At 41.6% G+C, this 15,703-nt stretch overlaps 1 protein-coding gene across 1 annotated transcript in view; it reads right to left on the bottom strand.

Moving 5' to 3' along the window:
- The window catches only part of kcnh5a (potassium voltage-gated channel, subfamily H (eag-related), member 5a), a 124,484-nt gene that overhangs the window by 22,803 nt on the left and 85,978 nt on the right, over positions 1-15,703 (bottom strand). The window contains exon 9 of the mRNA XM_071370390.1: positions 12,649-12,848. Coding sequence (XP_071226491.1) covers positions 12,649-12,848 — 200 coding nt within the window. The remainder of the gene's footprint in view (positions 1-12,648; positions 12,849-15,703) is intronic.

Genomic DNA, 15,703 nt, shown 5'->3' with positions numbered 1-15,703 from the left:
GTCAAGGAACCTGCAGGTGCCTTGGTGGAAGAGTGGGGTAACATCTCACAGCAAGAACTGGAAAATCTGGTGCAGTCCACGAGGAGTAGATGCACTGCAGTACTTAATGCAGCTGGTGGCCACACCAGATACTGATTGTTTCTTTTGATTTTGATCCCCCCTTTGTTCAGGGACACATTATTCCATTTCTGTTAGTCACATGTCTGTGGAACTTGTTCAGTTCATGTCTCAGTTGTTGAATCTTGTTATACAGGAATTATACAAGAATCATGTCATACAAATATTTACACATGTTAAGTTTGTTGAAAATAAACGCAGTTGACAGTAAGATGACGTTTCTTTTTTTGCTGAGTTCATTTGTCATTTTAAAGTGTTTTTCATGGTTGTAAAGGTGAGGAATGCAAATGCCACAGCAATTCAAGAACATCCCATTGTTTTCTGGAATTATTCCTAAAGTTTAGAAAGCAGGACATGTATTTCCTCGTCACAAGGGTAGGAACCCTATTGACCTAAACATCTACCGCCCTATATCAAAGCTTTCATGTTTGACAAAAATATTAGAAGCATTGATACTCTCAACTTCTCTCCTTGATAATTTTTTTACCCCCTTTTCTCCCCAGTTTCTCGATATCCAATTGGTAGTTACAGTCTTGTCCCATCATAAACAACTCCCATTAGGACTCGGGAGAGGCGAAAGTTGAGAGCCATGCGTCCTCCGAAACACCACCCTACCAAGCCGCACTGCTTCTTGACACACTGCTTGCTTAACCCGGAAGCCAGACGCACCAATGTGTGGGAGGAAACAGCATACAACTGGCGACCGAAGTCAGCGTGCATGAGCCCGGCCCGCCACAAGGAGTCACTAGAGCGCGTTGGGACAAGGACATCCCGGCCGGCCAAACCCTCCCTTAACCCGGACGACGCTGGGCCAATTGTGTGCCGCCTCATTGGTCTCTCGGTCGCGGCCGGCTGCGACACAACTTTTCTCCTTCTTAACCAGGAACTGTATCTTAAATACACATCAGTCTGGATTTAGACTGGAACATAGTACCATTCTGCTGAATCACAATGATATTGAATGCTTTTTTTTAAACAAAAAAATGCAAAAAAGCGTTCAAAAGCATTCTATACTGTGGATCAGTCATCATGATTGCATAGACTGTTCTCTGTCGGACTTGATAGCATTGCTCTTGATTCAAAATGTACTTCAGTGATAGATCTCAATGTAAAAATGCTGACTGTGTCAACTCAATTCTTCGAGGTCACTAAAGGTATTCCTCAAGGGTTCATGTCCAGGCTAGTATTATTCACACTATATACAGTATAAACTATATGGGCCATTCTGTCTGTTCTTGCTCGGACAAGGCTTATTTGTCCAAGGCTTACTTGTCCAGGGCTTACTTACTACTGTATATAAATGATATTGTGTCCTTAGTGAAAAACTGTCAGCTACACATCTATGCTGATGATACTGTGCTGTACAAATCTGCCTCTTCTGTGAACTAGGCTATACCTAATCTACAGACTGCTTTTCATGTCAAAAGCACTTGTTGAGCTTAAACTGGTACTGAATGCGGACAAAACAAAGTACTTACATATCTGCACGTTAAATGGAGCCCAAATTGAGCGAGTCCCCTCATTTACAGAGCATTCGAAAAGTATTCAGTCCCCTTGACTTTTTCCACATTTTGTTACATTACAGCCTTATTCTAAAATAGATTAAATAAAACAAATTCCTCATAAATCTACACACAATACCTCATAATGACAAAGCAAAAACAGGTTTTTAGAATTGTTTGCAAATTTATTAAAAATAGATGACCCTTAGTTATAAGACTCGAAATTGAGCTCAGGTGCATCCTGTTTCCATTGATCACCCTTGAGATGTTTCTACAACTTGATTGGAGTCCACCTGTGGTAAATTTAATTGATTGGACATTATTTGGAAAGGCACACACCTGTCTATTTCAGAGCAAAAACCAAGCCATGACGTCGAAGGAATTGCCCGTAGAGCTCCGAGACAGGATTTGCGTCAAGGCACAGATCTGGGGAAGGGTACCAAAACATTTCTGCAGCATTGAAGGTCCCCAAGAACACAGTGGCCTCCATTATTCTTAAATGGAAGAAGTTTGGAACCACCAAGACTCTTCCTAGAGCTGGCCGCCCGGCCAAACTGAGCAATCGGGGGATTAGGGCCTTGGTCAGGGAGGTGACCAAGAATTTGATGGTAACTCTGACAGAGCTCCAGAGTTCCTCTGTAGCGATGGGATAACCTTCCAGAAGGACAGCCATATCTGCACCACTCCACCAATCAGGCCTTTATGGTAGAGTGGCCAGACGGAAGCCCCTCCTCAGTAAAAGACACATGACAGCCCGCTTGGAATTGCCAAAACGCACCTAAAGATTGGGGCAAAGGTTCACCTTCCAACAGGACAACGACCCTAAGCACACAGCCAAGACAACGCAGGAGTGGCTTCGGGACCCGATCGAACATCTTTGGCGAGACCTGGAAATAGCTGTGCTGCGATGCTCCCCATCCAAAAAAACTCCCCAAATACAGGTGTGCCAAGTTTTTAGCGTCATACCCAAGAAGACTCAAGGCTGTAATCGCTGCCGAAGGTACTTCAAAAAGTACTCAGTAAAGGGTCTGAATACCTGTGTAAATGTGATATATATATATTTTTTATTTTTTTATTTTTTTTTTTTTTTTTTTTACATTTGCCAACATTTCTAAAAACCTGTTTTTGCTTAGTCATTATGGGCTATTGTGAGGGGAAATAAACAATTTAATCAATTTTAGAATAAGGCTGTAACGTAACAAAATGTGGAAAAAGTGAAGGGGTCTGAATACTTTCCGAATGCACTGTAAATACCTTGTCATTGGATCGTTGACAAGTTGTCATTTAAAACACATGTAGATGAGCTAAGAAAAAGACACTGAGAATCAAACTGGGCTTCTACTGCAGAAATAAGTTGTGCCTTTCGCTTGATAGTAGAAAACAATTTGTTCAGTCAACTTTTTTGTCAGCCGAAGACTATGACAACATAATCTATATGAACACCGCTGCCACTTCTTTAAACTATTGGATACTGTTTATTATAGTGCACTACCCTTTATTACATGTGACCGATTTTGCACATACAGTTGAAGTCGGAAGTTTACATACACTTAGGTTGGAGTCATTAAAACTAGTTTTTGAACCACTCCACAAAGCTCTTGTAAACAAACTATAGGTTTGGAAAGTCGGATAGGACATCTACTTTGTGCATGACACAAGTAATTTTTCCAACAATTGTTTACAGACAGATTATTTCACTTATAAATCACTGTATCACAATTCCTGTGGGTCAGAAGTTTACATACACTAAGTTGACTGTGCCTTTAAACAGCTTGGAACATTCCAGAAAATTATGTCATGGCTTTAGAGGCTTCTGATAGGCTAATTGAAATCATTTGATTCAATTTGAGGTGTACCTGTGAATGTATTTCAAGGCCTACCTTCAAACTCAGTGCCTCTTTGCTTGACATCATGGGAAAATCAAAAGAAATCAGCCAAGACCTCAGAAAAAAAATTGTAGACCTCCACAAGTCTGGTTCATCCTTGGGAGCAATTTCTAAATGCTTGAAGGTACCACGTTCATCTGTACAAACAATAGTACCCAAGTATAAACACCATGGGACCACGCAGCCGTCATACCGCTCAGGAAGGAGACGCATTCTGTCTCCTAGAAATTAACATACTTTTGTGCGAAAAGTGCAAATCAATCCCAGAACAACAGCAAAGGACCTTGTGAAGATGCTGGAGGAAACCGGTAGAAAAATATCTATATCCACAGTAAAACGAGTCCTATATCAACATAACCTGAAAGGGCGCTCAGCAAGGAAGAAGCCACTGCTTCAAAACCGCCATAAAAAAAAGCCAGACTACGGTTTGCAACTGCACATGGGGACAAAGATCGTACTTTTTGGAGAAATGTCCTCTGGTCTGATGAAACAAAAATAGAACTGTTTGGCCATAATGACCATCGTTATGTTTGGAGGAAAAAGGGGGAGGCTTGCAAGCCGAAGAACACCATCCCAACCGTGAAGCACGGGGGTGGCAGCATCATGTTGTGGGGGTGCTTTGCTGCAGGAGGGACTGGTGCACTTCACAAAATAGATTGCATCATGAGGCAGGAAAATGATGTGGATATATTGAATCAACATCTCAAGACATCAGTCAAGAAGTTAAAGCTTGGTCGCAAATGGGTCTTCCAAATGGACAATGACCCCAAGCATACTTCCAAAGTTGTGGCAAAATGCCTTAAGGACAACAAAGTCAAGATATTGGAGTGGCCATCACAAAGCCCTGACCTCAATCCTATAGAAGATTTGTGGGCAGAACTGAAAAAGTGTGTGCGAGCAAGGAGGCCTGCAAACCTGACTCAGTTACACCAGCTCTGTCAGGAGGAATGGGCCAAAATTCAACCAACTTATTGTGGGAAACTTGTAGAAGGCTACACAAAACGTTTTACCCAAGTTAAACAATTTAAAGGCAATGCTACCAAATACTAATTGAGTGTATGTAAACTTCTGACCTACTGGGAATGTGATGAAAGAAATAGAAGCTAAAAACTTATTCTCTCTACTATTATTCTGACATTTCACATTATTAAAATAAAGTGATGATCCTAACTGACCTAAGACAGGGAATTTTGACTTGGATTAAATGTCAGGAATTGTGAAAAACTGAGTTTAAATGTATTTGGCTAAGGTGTATGTAAACTTCCGACTTCAACTGTATCTCTGTGATCTGTATCAAAAAGTGGGCTGGCCGTCTCTGACAAGTCATAGAACTTAACATTGTTTTATTTACAAAGTTCTCATGCTAAAACTGCCATATTACCTCACATCGCTCATAACCTACAGAAGTTCAAAATACTTTAACTCGCTCACAGAAATGGCTAACTGTTGACATTCATCTTGTTGCCACTTATTTACAGGTAACTGACTGACATAAAAAAGGAAACACTTCAGTAAATGAGCGATACAAATTATATTTAAAGCAGTTGCTTCCACACAGGTGTGGTTCCTGAGTTAATTAAGCAATTAACATCCTATCATGCTTAAAGTAATTGTGACGAAGCTGACTCAGTAGCACTCGTCACGAATGCTCATTATTTAATTATTCTTACAAATTGTTTAGCGCGTTCATGTTTCCCCATATCTACTAATTAATTTATCCTAAATGTTCTGTGTATACTGTTGTTCTTTTCCTCTTTTGCCAGTATCATGGCAAGGCTAATTATGTGTTGAGGAAATGTTTGGTCGAGTTGCATTGTGACGCTTTTCAGTTTCATATTTAAATGCAGACATTTACCATTTTGCAATTCACCCAGTGTGTACAATATGTAAATGTGGGTACAATGTTACATGATTTAATATGTCATATTTGGGTAAAGAGCTCCATGGTTAATGATATGATCCATAGGGAGGAGCCATAGGTATAAAGGTACCTGTTCAACCTGTGAGCAGGAGGGATGTTCTAGCTCTGGTATGTGAGCTGGGAGGGGAGGTTGTCCATAGCCTGGTATACCCTAACCCGATTTAGTTGGTTTGAAAGTTTAGGTCTGATTGAGGCTCAGGGTTTCGATTTATATTAAAAACTTGCATTTTGAGAGTCTGCTCATTTAGTAAATACCTTTGTAGATTTAGTAAATTTTCATTGAATTTCGTCATTCACCGGGAACCACCTTTCACTGTTAATAAACTGGACACTATTTTGCACCTGATTCTGCTGCCTTCTGCTACTTATTGCCCATAAGGGGCTGCTCCAATATCCGGTCCCTTTGACAGTCATGTATAAAAATGCCAAGTTGCAAATTAATTTGGCTACCATGGCTAGAAGAGATCTCAGTGACTTTGAAAGAGGGGTCTCAAAGGAGCATAACGTGTGTGTGTGTGTGTGTGTGTGTGTGTGTGTGTGTGTGTGTGTGTGTGTGTGTGTGTGTGTGTGTGTGTGTGTGTGTGTGTGTGTGTGTGTGTGTGTGTGTGTGTGTGTGTGTGTGTGTGTGTGTGTGTGTGTGTGTGTGTGTGTGTGTGTGTGTGTCAGTCATCAGATCTCAACACAATTTAACACTATTGGGAGATTCTGGAGCATTGCCTGAGACAGCGTTTTACACCAAAATCAACAAAACACAAAATTATGGAATTTCTCTGGAAGAGAAAGCTTTCAGTGATGCCAGAGCGATTGATGAGGCTCTTCAAAGAATAACCTCAGCAGCAGGGAGGGTCAGCCCCAGCAGTCAGCTGGCTCAGGCACCAGGGCAACAGGAAGAAGAGGGATCAGATGGAGCAGAAGTACCAGCAGTAGTGCCACAAACGTCTGCTGTTTGGATGCTGTTTGACGAGAGAGCAACTGGGGATGCAGCACGAAGGAATCCCTCAGCAGATGTCATAATGGAGGTCTGATCCTATTTGGAGGAGCTCCTCCAAGATCTGCAGATCCTCTGAGCTGGTGGAAGAACAAGGCCTTGGTCTACCCACAGCTTACTAAAGTCATGACAGGGAGACTCTGCATAGTGGCCACATCTGAGGGTCTTCTCGAAAACGTGACAAATAATTACTGAGAGAAGAAACCGCATCAGCCCCTCGAAAGTGAGTCAGCTTGCATTTCTGAATGCAAATCTCTCATAAAAGCAAAATATCGTCAGCATTGCTGTGTGCTGCTGGTTATAACATGGCAATAAAGAAGAGAGAGAAAAGAGGGACCAGTTTAATGTTTTAAGTGGGATGCTGCAGTTTTCCAAATTGTTATTATTTTTCTTTGATATGGTGCAATATTCTATTATGCTGTTCAGATTGTATTCGTTTTGAATGGTTAGATTTATATGTACTTTGTTAATATACATTTTAGGCTGGGTGTCTGTACAGCACTTCGAGATATTAGCTGATGTACGAAGGGCTATATAAAATAAAATTGATTGAAATTGATATACATTAAAAAGTTAGACTTTAAATGCAAATGTTTAATAGCTTCCATTTTCATAACAAACCAATGCATTTTAAATACATTGTGGTTAAGGTAGAGTATGACTTCATTTAATAATTTAATTAGAATTGTTTTAACACCAATCATAGTCAAACTATGACAAACTGTTTGACTTGAAAAAATACAAAACATATATTTTTTAAAGAGCCGTTTGGGAGCCAAAAGAGCCGTCTCTTTTTGGTAAGCTGAGCCGAAAGAGCCGGAATGCCCATCACTAGTAGTGTCCCAACGCCCTATTAAAATACTTTATTTTGGTGTTTACTTTATTTTGTCAGTTACCTGTAGGTGAAACGGCCTTTAGGTTTTACGTGCTGCATACATGGAATGAATTTCAGGACACTCTGAGATTAGACTGCCTAGTACCTTTCGGTCATTTCAGGGCATTGGTGGGACACATGTTCACAGAGTAGTGTACGTGTTTTTTGTAATTTACTTCTGATATCTTGATGGGCTGGGGAAATTGTTTGGTTGATTACATTTCGTATTAATACTGTATGTGTTTTTTTTTTATTCTTCAGGGCTCATTTGTAAAAGAGACTTGGGTATCAATATGACTCTCTGTTGAAATAAAGGTTAAATAAAGTCTGGTGAGTTAGCGGATAAGTCAGGTTGCTGTCAACTAAGTGGTTGTGAGTTAAAATCTGAGGTGAGGTTGAGGTCCCAAGTGTGCTCACTGTTTAGTTGAACATGCACAATGTATGTCATGTTAACAGTGTAATGCAAACCAAAGCTTTCTAAAAAGGCTCCAAGGCTGTAGGAACTTACTGTTAACTTGACAAAAAAGACATCACACAAACACTAGCCAGTGATGTTCATATAACCATTAGTCGCTGATGTTCATATGATGTCCTGTCAAAAACATTCTTGCAACTTTCTCTCTCCAAATGTTCTGATATCCATTGTCTGTGTGCCATGGAAGAAACGTTTTTCCAGTGAGATTTTAAAAACACGAATGTGATGTTCCCACAGTAACGTTACCTGTAGACCAAGTTGTAACCTGATTGGAATGTTCCCTAAAGGTTTGGGAGTTTGTCCAAACCACTACTTAACCCTAACTAACTAAACCGCAATAAACCCATCCATTTGATTCATTATGACCATTGGCTGTGCCCCACAGTCCCTCGCCAATCCGTAAACTTAATGGAAGTGTACAATATCTACAACCGCTGTTCCATGCGGAATGAGACCATCAGCTGGACAGCACTTTATGTTAAATCAATACTGTCTGTTCTGTTTAATGTACACTCCTTCAGCGTGGCAATAAAGACGATGAATCAGGAAATCAGTCACGTTCTGACTGGTATAATTATGTTTAATAATATAATCATGACCCAAGAGTTGACCTTACCCTGCATTCAGACACGATAAAAGCGTTCCTGTCATGCTTATCAAAGCTGAACCAGCATTACCAACCTTAAACAGTAGAGTGGGCTATCCTATTCCTGCTCCTATTGCCAGCACAGCGAAATCAATGGCCAAAGCGGCCGTGGAAGCAATAAAAAATAGAACACTGCTGCCTCCACTTATCCAAAGGCATTAAACTTATTTTATGATCATGTTTTGTATTTCTGTTTTGCATTTCGTAGTTGTATATTATATGTATATTTTTGTAACTACAGGGCTCATCTGTAAGAGAGACCATGATCTAAGCATGACTTCCTGTCAAAACAAAGGTAAACATTTTTTTTTTAAGAATGACTGTTTGAATAGATGTAATATGGTCTTAGGTATCTAATAATATTTTTCCACTGTGGGGCGGAGTTAGAATCAAACATTATGTTTTCATGAAAAACCTGGTTCCACATCATTCAAAATAAAGTCAAATCATACTTTATTTGTCACATGCGCCGAATACAAGTGTAGACCTTACCGTGAAATGCTTACTTACATGCCCTTAACCAATAGTGCAGTTCAAGAAGAGTTAAGAAAATATTTACCAAATAAACTAAAGTAAAAAATAATAAAAAGTAACACAATAAAATAACAACAACGAGGCTATATACAGGGGGAACCAGTACAGAGTCAGTGTATGGGGGTACAGGTAAGTTGAGGTAATTTGTACATGTAGGTACAATCAGCGAGTAGCAGCAGTGTACAAAACAATGTAAATAGTCCGGTGGCCATTTGATTAATTGTTTCACAGTCTTATGGCTTGGGGGTAGAAGCTGTTCAGGAGCCTTTTGGTCCAAGACTTGGTGCTTGCCGTACCGCTTGCCGTGCGCAAGCAGAGAAAACAGTCTATGACTTGGGTGACTGGAGTCTCTAACAATTTTATGGACTTTCCTCTGACACTGCTTATTATATAGGTCCTGGATGGCAGGAAGCTTGGCCCCAGTGATGTACTGGGCCGTACGCACTACCCTCTGTAGTGCCTTACTGTCAGATGCCGAGCAGTTAACATACCAGGCGGTGATGCAACCGGTCAGGATGGTCTCGATGGTGCAGCTGTAGAACTTTTTGAAGATCTGGGGACACATGCCAAATCTTTTCAGTCTCCTGAGGGGGAAAAGGTGTTGTCGTCCTCTTCACAACTGTCTTTGTGTGTTTGGACCATGATAGTTCATTGGGGATGTGGACACCAAGGAACTTGAAACTCTCGACCCACTCCACTACAGCCCCGTCAATGTTAATGGGGGCCTGTTCGGCCCGCCTTTTCCTGTAGTCCACGATTAGCTCCTTTGTCTTGCTCACATTGAGGGAGAGGTTGTTGTCATGCCACCACACTGACAGTTCTCTGACCTCCTCCCTATAGGCTGTCTCATCATTGTCGGTGATCAGGCCTACCACTGTTGTGTCGTCAGCAACAACACGATGGTGTTGGAGTTGTGTTTGGCCATGCAGTCGTGGGTGAACAAGGAGTACAGGAGGGAACTAAGTACAAACCCCTGAGGGGCCCCAGTGTTGAGGATCAGCGTGGCAAACCTGTTGTTGCCAACCCTTACCACCTGGGGGCGGCCCATCAGGAAGTCCAGGATCCAGTTGCAGAGGGAGGTGTTTAGTCCCAGGGTCCTTAGCTTAGTGATGAGCCTTGTGGGCACTATGGTGTTGAACACTGAGCTGTAATCAATGAACAGCATTCTCACATAGGTGTTCCTTTTGTCCAGGTGGGAAAGGGCTGTGTGGAGTGCGATTGAGATTGTGTCATCTGTGGATCTGTTGGGGTGGTATGCGAATTGAAGTGGGTCTAGGGTACCCGGGAGGATGCTGTTGATGTGAGCCATGACCACCAGCCTTTCAAAGCACTTCATGGCTACCGACGTGAGTGCTACAGGGTGGTAATCATTTAGGCAGGTTACCTTCGCTTCCTTGGGCACAGGGACTATGGTGGTCTGCTTGAAACATGTTGGTATTACAGACTCGGTCAGGGAGAGGTTGAAAATGTCAGTGAAGACACTTGCCAGTTGGTCCGCGCATGCTTTGAGTACACATCCTGGTAATCTATCTGGCCCTGTGTTTTTGTGAATGTTGACCTGTTTAAAAGTCTTGCTTACATCGGCTACCGAGAGCATTATCACACAGTCATCCAGAACAGCTGGTGCTTTTGTGCATGCTTCAGTGTTGCTTGCTTCGAAGCGAGCATAAAAGGCAATTAGCTCATCTGGTAGGCTCACGTCACTGGGCAGCTCACGTCTGGGTTTCCCTTTGTAGTCCGTAATAGTTTTCAAGCCCTGCCACATCCGAGGAGCATCAGAACCGGTGTAGTAGGATTCAATCTTATTCCTGTATTGACACTTTGCTTGTTTGATGGTTCGTCTGAGGGCATAGCGGGATTTCTTACAAGCGTCCAAATTAGTGTCCCGCTCCTTGAAATTGGCAGCTCTAGCCTTTAGCTCGATGCTGATGTTGCCTGTAATCCATGGCTTCTGGTTGGGATATGTGCGTATGGTCACTGTGGGGACGACGTCGTCGATGCACATATTGATGAAGCCGATGACTAAGGTGGTATACTCCTCAATGCCATTGGATGAATCCCGGAACATATTCAAGTCTGTGCTAGCAAAACAGTCCTGTAGCGTAGCATCTGCGTCATCTGACCACTTCCGTATTGAGCGAGTCACTGGTACTTCCTCCTTTAGTTTTGACGTAACTAGGAATCAGGAGGATATAATTATGGTCAGATTTGCCAAATGGAGGGTGGTGGAGAGCTTTGTATGCATCTCTGTCTGTGGAGTAAAGGTGGTCTAGAGTTTTTTTTACTCTGGTTGCACATGTGACATACTGGTACAAATTTGGTAAAACTGATTTAAGTTTGCCTGCATTAAAGTCCCCGGCCACTAGGAACGCCGCTTCTGGATGAGCATTTTCTTGTTTGTTTATAGCCTTGTAGAGTTGGTTGAGTGCGGTCTTAGTGCCAGCATCGGTCTGTGGTGGTAAATAGATGGCTACGAATAATATAGATTAAAACACTCTTGGTAGATAGTGTGGTCTACAGCTTATCATAAGGTACAGGCGAGCAATACCTCAAGACTTCTTTAATATTATACATTGCGCACCAGCTGTTATTGACCAATAGACCCCCAACCCTCGTCTTACCAGACGTAGCTTCTTCTCTGTTCTGCCGGTGCATGGAAAATCCCGCCAGCTCTATATTTTCCGTGTGGTCATTCACAACTCGGTGAAACATAAGATATTACAGTTTTTAATGTCCCGATGGTAGGATAACCGTAAGTCATACATTTTATTTTCCAATGATTGCATGTTAGCCAGTAGAACGGATAGCAGTTGGAGTTTACTCACTCGCCTACAGATTCTCAGAAGGCAGCTCGACCTGCGCCCCCTTTTCCTCCGTCTTTTCTTCATGCAAATGACGGGGATTTGAGCCTGTTCCCGGGAAAGCAGTATATCCTTCTCGTTAGAGGAAAAAGCTTCTTCCAGTTCGTGGTGAGTAATCACTGTTCTGATGGCCAAAAGGTATTTTCTGTCATAAGAGACAGTAGCAGCAACATTATGTACCAAATAAGTAAAAAAACAAGTTACAAACAACACAAAAAAACGAACAAATTACACAGTTGGTTAGGAGCATGTAAAACGTCAGCCATCCTCTTCGGCACCATCTTACTTGTATGTAAAAGCAACCAGTACATAGAGGGATACAAGCTCAAACTGGTATTCAAAGGCTGTGCTAAGACAGGCAGCCACAATTCTGAATTTTTTTCCACTAATTGGTCTTTTGACCAACCACATTCCCAAGACTGTTCTAATTTCACCCACTACAAAATCTACACCTTGAGCAGGAATTAGATGGGTTGTGTTCAGCCATAGTCTTTGCATATTACTTTCACAGTGGAGACCGCTCTCGATGAGGCTTAAGGTAAAGTATGTGAAATACCATAACCATTTGCAGAGGAAAACCATGCATCAGAATAACTTTTTCCAAGACTGCTCCAACAATTACTTAGTTCTAAGTCCCATTCCTTGTAAAGGAAATACAAAAAAGGACCAACAAATGAGGCTGTGAGTCCCATTAAGATGCCACCAATGTGCCAGTTTCAATATTGGTATCACAGTGGAAAACTCAGATTCTGTACTGTCACAAACTAAATCTCTCTACACAAGACCCTGAAACAGAGACAGGAGCTCTAGGACTGAAAGAGCAATATGGTTTCTGCCCACTTACCCTATCTGTGTCAATGCCCTTGGACATGGCCCAAGTAGAGACGATGTAATCCATGACCCTCTCGCTCAGCCCCTTTGGCACCTGGTAAAGTTTGAGAAAGTCACGCACATTGTTGAGCATCTCGTGGTAGCGGTTAGTGTTGGTGTACATCTGCTGGAAGATGGTGGTGACGTTCCCAAAAATGGTGGCATACAGTAAGGCTGGAACACAAATAGGCAGAGGGAGGGGTTATTAGCGACATGCATTGCAAGAATGGAGTGGTGTGTGCTTGAGTGTTCCAATGCTAACAGGAGTGCTGCTTACATAGGTGGTAGTGAAGCCATTTGTTGTATATATAAACATGTCAGCACATTAAGTAATCATGGGTTATGGCACTTAGCTCAGTCGTTACTGTAAGAGGAAGACTAGCCTATAAATAAATACATTTATTTTGGTTTTGGGATCATAATTTGTCTGTAAGGGTTGGAGTTGGCTGGAGTTGGCCTAGCTCAGGCCTAAAGTCATCGGCCACTAAAGGCCAGGCTTTAGTTTTTAGGCCCAATCAAAACTCTACTCCACTTTTGATTGGCTAATTGTATGTAAAAGGAACCAATACATACAGGGATACAAGCTCAGACTGTTATTCAAAGGCTGCGTTTAGACAGACAGCAAAAATTCTGATATTTTTCTCCACTAATTGGTCTTTTGACCCACCACATTAGATATTTTCACATCAGATCTTTTTCAAAGCTGATCAGATTGGTCATAAGATCAATTAGTGAAGAAATATCAGAATTGGGTTGCCTATCAATACGCAGCCAAACAAACTGTAACAACTGACATCGAACTGCACTTGACTATTACAGGCAATTTCCCTGACATTTGTGGAGATACGATTCTAGGTAAACAGAGGACGGCTCAAGCTTCAATTACTTTTAAAAATCAGGTGCAGTGTGGTTTGCGTATTGCGGTTCGTTTGAATCCCGACTTAATGTATTCCTCCCACAGGCAAAATGACTAGCTTTGCTTCATGTCTGCCTGTAAAACTGTTTTAGTTAACCTTTATTTAACTAGGCAAGTCAGTTAAGAACAAATTCTTATTTACAATGATCCCCTGATCCCTGAAACGTTCCCACAACGTTCTGGGAATGGTGCGGGATAGTTGTTTGGCTTTGGAATATTCTCAGCACATTTAAGGAACATGAAGGAAACATACTTTTCTTGGTATTTTATTACTTCAACAGAACGTTTCCTAAAAGTTCAAGCATGGTTACATTTCAATGACATTTTTGGTAATGTTCTAGGAACATTCTCCAACTCATTTGACATTGGGAATATTCTTAAATAGTTCAGAGAACATTAAGAATCGAAGTTCTTCTGTGGGAATTTCAGTACTTCAGCCTAACGTTCTTCAGTACTTCAGCATAACGTTCTTCAGTACTTCAGCATAACGTTCTTCAGTACTTCAGCATAACGTTCTTCAGTACTTCAGCATAACGTTCTTCAGTACTTCAGCATAACGTTCTTCAGTACTTCAGCCTAACGTTCTTCAGTACTTCAGCCTAACGTTCTTCGGTACTTCAGCCTAACGTTCTTCAGTACTTCAGCCTAACGTTCTTCAGTACTTCAGCATAACGTACTTCGGTACTTCAGCATAACGTTCTTCGGTACTTCAGCCTAACGTTCTTCGGTACTTCAGCCTAACGTTCTTCGGTACTTCAGCCTAACGTTCTTCGGTACTTCAGCCTAACGTTCTTCGGTACTTCAGCATAACGTTCTTCGGTACTTCAGCCTAACGTTCTTCGGTACTTCAGCCTAACGTTCTTCGGTACTTCAGCATAACGTTCTTCGGTACTTCAGCATAACGTTCTTCGGTACTTCAGCCTAACGTTCTTCGGTACTTCAGCCTAATGTTCTTCGGTACTTCAGCCTAACGTTCTTCGGTACTTCAGCCTAACGTTCTTCGGTACTTCAGCCTAACGTTCTTCGGTACTTCAGCATAACGTTCTTCGGTACTTCAGCATAACGTTCTTCGGTACTTCAGCCTAACGTTCTTCGGTACTTCAGCCTAACGTTCTTCGGTACTTCAGCCTAACGTTCTTCAGTACTTCAGCCTAACGTTCTTCAGTACTTCAGCCTAACGTTCTTCAGTACTTCAGCATAACGTTCTTCAGTACTTCAGCATAACGTTCTTCATTACTTCAGCATAACGTTCTTCAGTACTTCAGCCTAACGTTCTTCAGTACTTCAGCCTAACGTTCTTCAGTACTTCAGCATAACGTTCTATTTAAAGTTATGTTCTCAAATTGTTCTTACATTAAGAAACAACGTTCTTCTTTGGGAATTTCAGAGAACGTTCTAAGAATGTTATTTAAAAACATACATTCCGTTCTCAATGTCAACAAAACTCACTCTATCCTCTATCTTGTTAAGTGTGTTCAGGTGTGCCCACTAACTGGACACACATGATCTTAATGAGCATGTGCTTCCTTTGAAATGGGGTCTGAATAGACTAAAATGAACAGCTTTTCAGAGGAAAAAAACGCCATTGCATGCTAGCGCCATCCTGGTGGCGCGGTGGACTGATTCCATGGATAGAGAACAGAAGAGCATTTTGTCGAATCTCACTGACGCCGTGTGTTTGGAGTTAAAAACAGTTAACCTAAGCTAGCAGTATTATTGAAACATTCAGAGGAAGTTATTAAAAAACCTCACAACATTTTGAGAATGTTCTCAGAAAGTTATTTAACTACCTTCAAATAACCTATAATTTTGGTTCTCAGAAGGTTAATATAACCTCCCAGGAAAACATTCAGGGAACCATAGTAACCTCCCTGCAACCTAAAAATGTACATTCCCAGAACAAGCTAAATTTAAACTTCTGTTCTCAGAACATTTTTAAAAAAAGTTCAGTTTTACCTGTCAGGAAACGAATGGCTTCATTCCCAGAACCAATGGGAAACCGAAAATGTACGTTCCCACAACTTCCAAGGAACCAAATGTGATAGCTGGGCATTGTTGTCTATTTGCACATCCATCGCAATAAGAAGCAGAAGACACAATAACAAACTGCCTC

This window comes from Salvelinus alpinus, chromosome 27 (genome assembly GCF_045679555.1).
Source record: "Salvelinus alpinus chromosome 27, SLU_Salpinus.1, whole genome shotgun sequence".
Classification (NCBI taxonomy): domain Eukaryota; kingdom Metazoa; phylum Chordata; class Actinopteri; order Salmoniformes; family Salmonidae; genus Salvelinus; species Salvelinus alpinus.
This window is presented reverse-complemented; position numbering and strand designations above follow the sequence as displayed.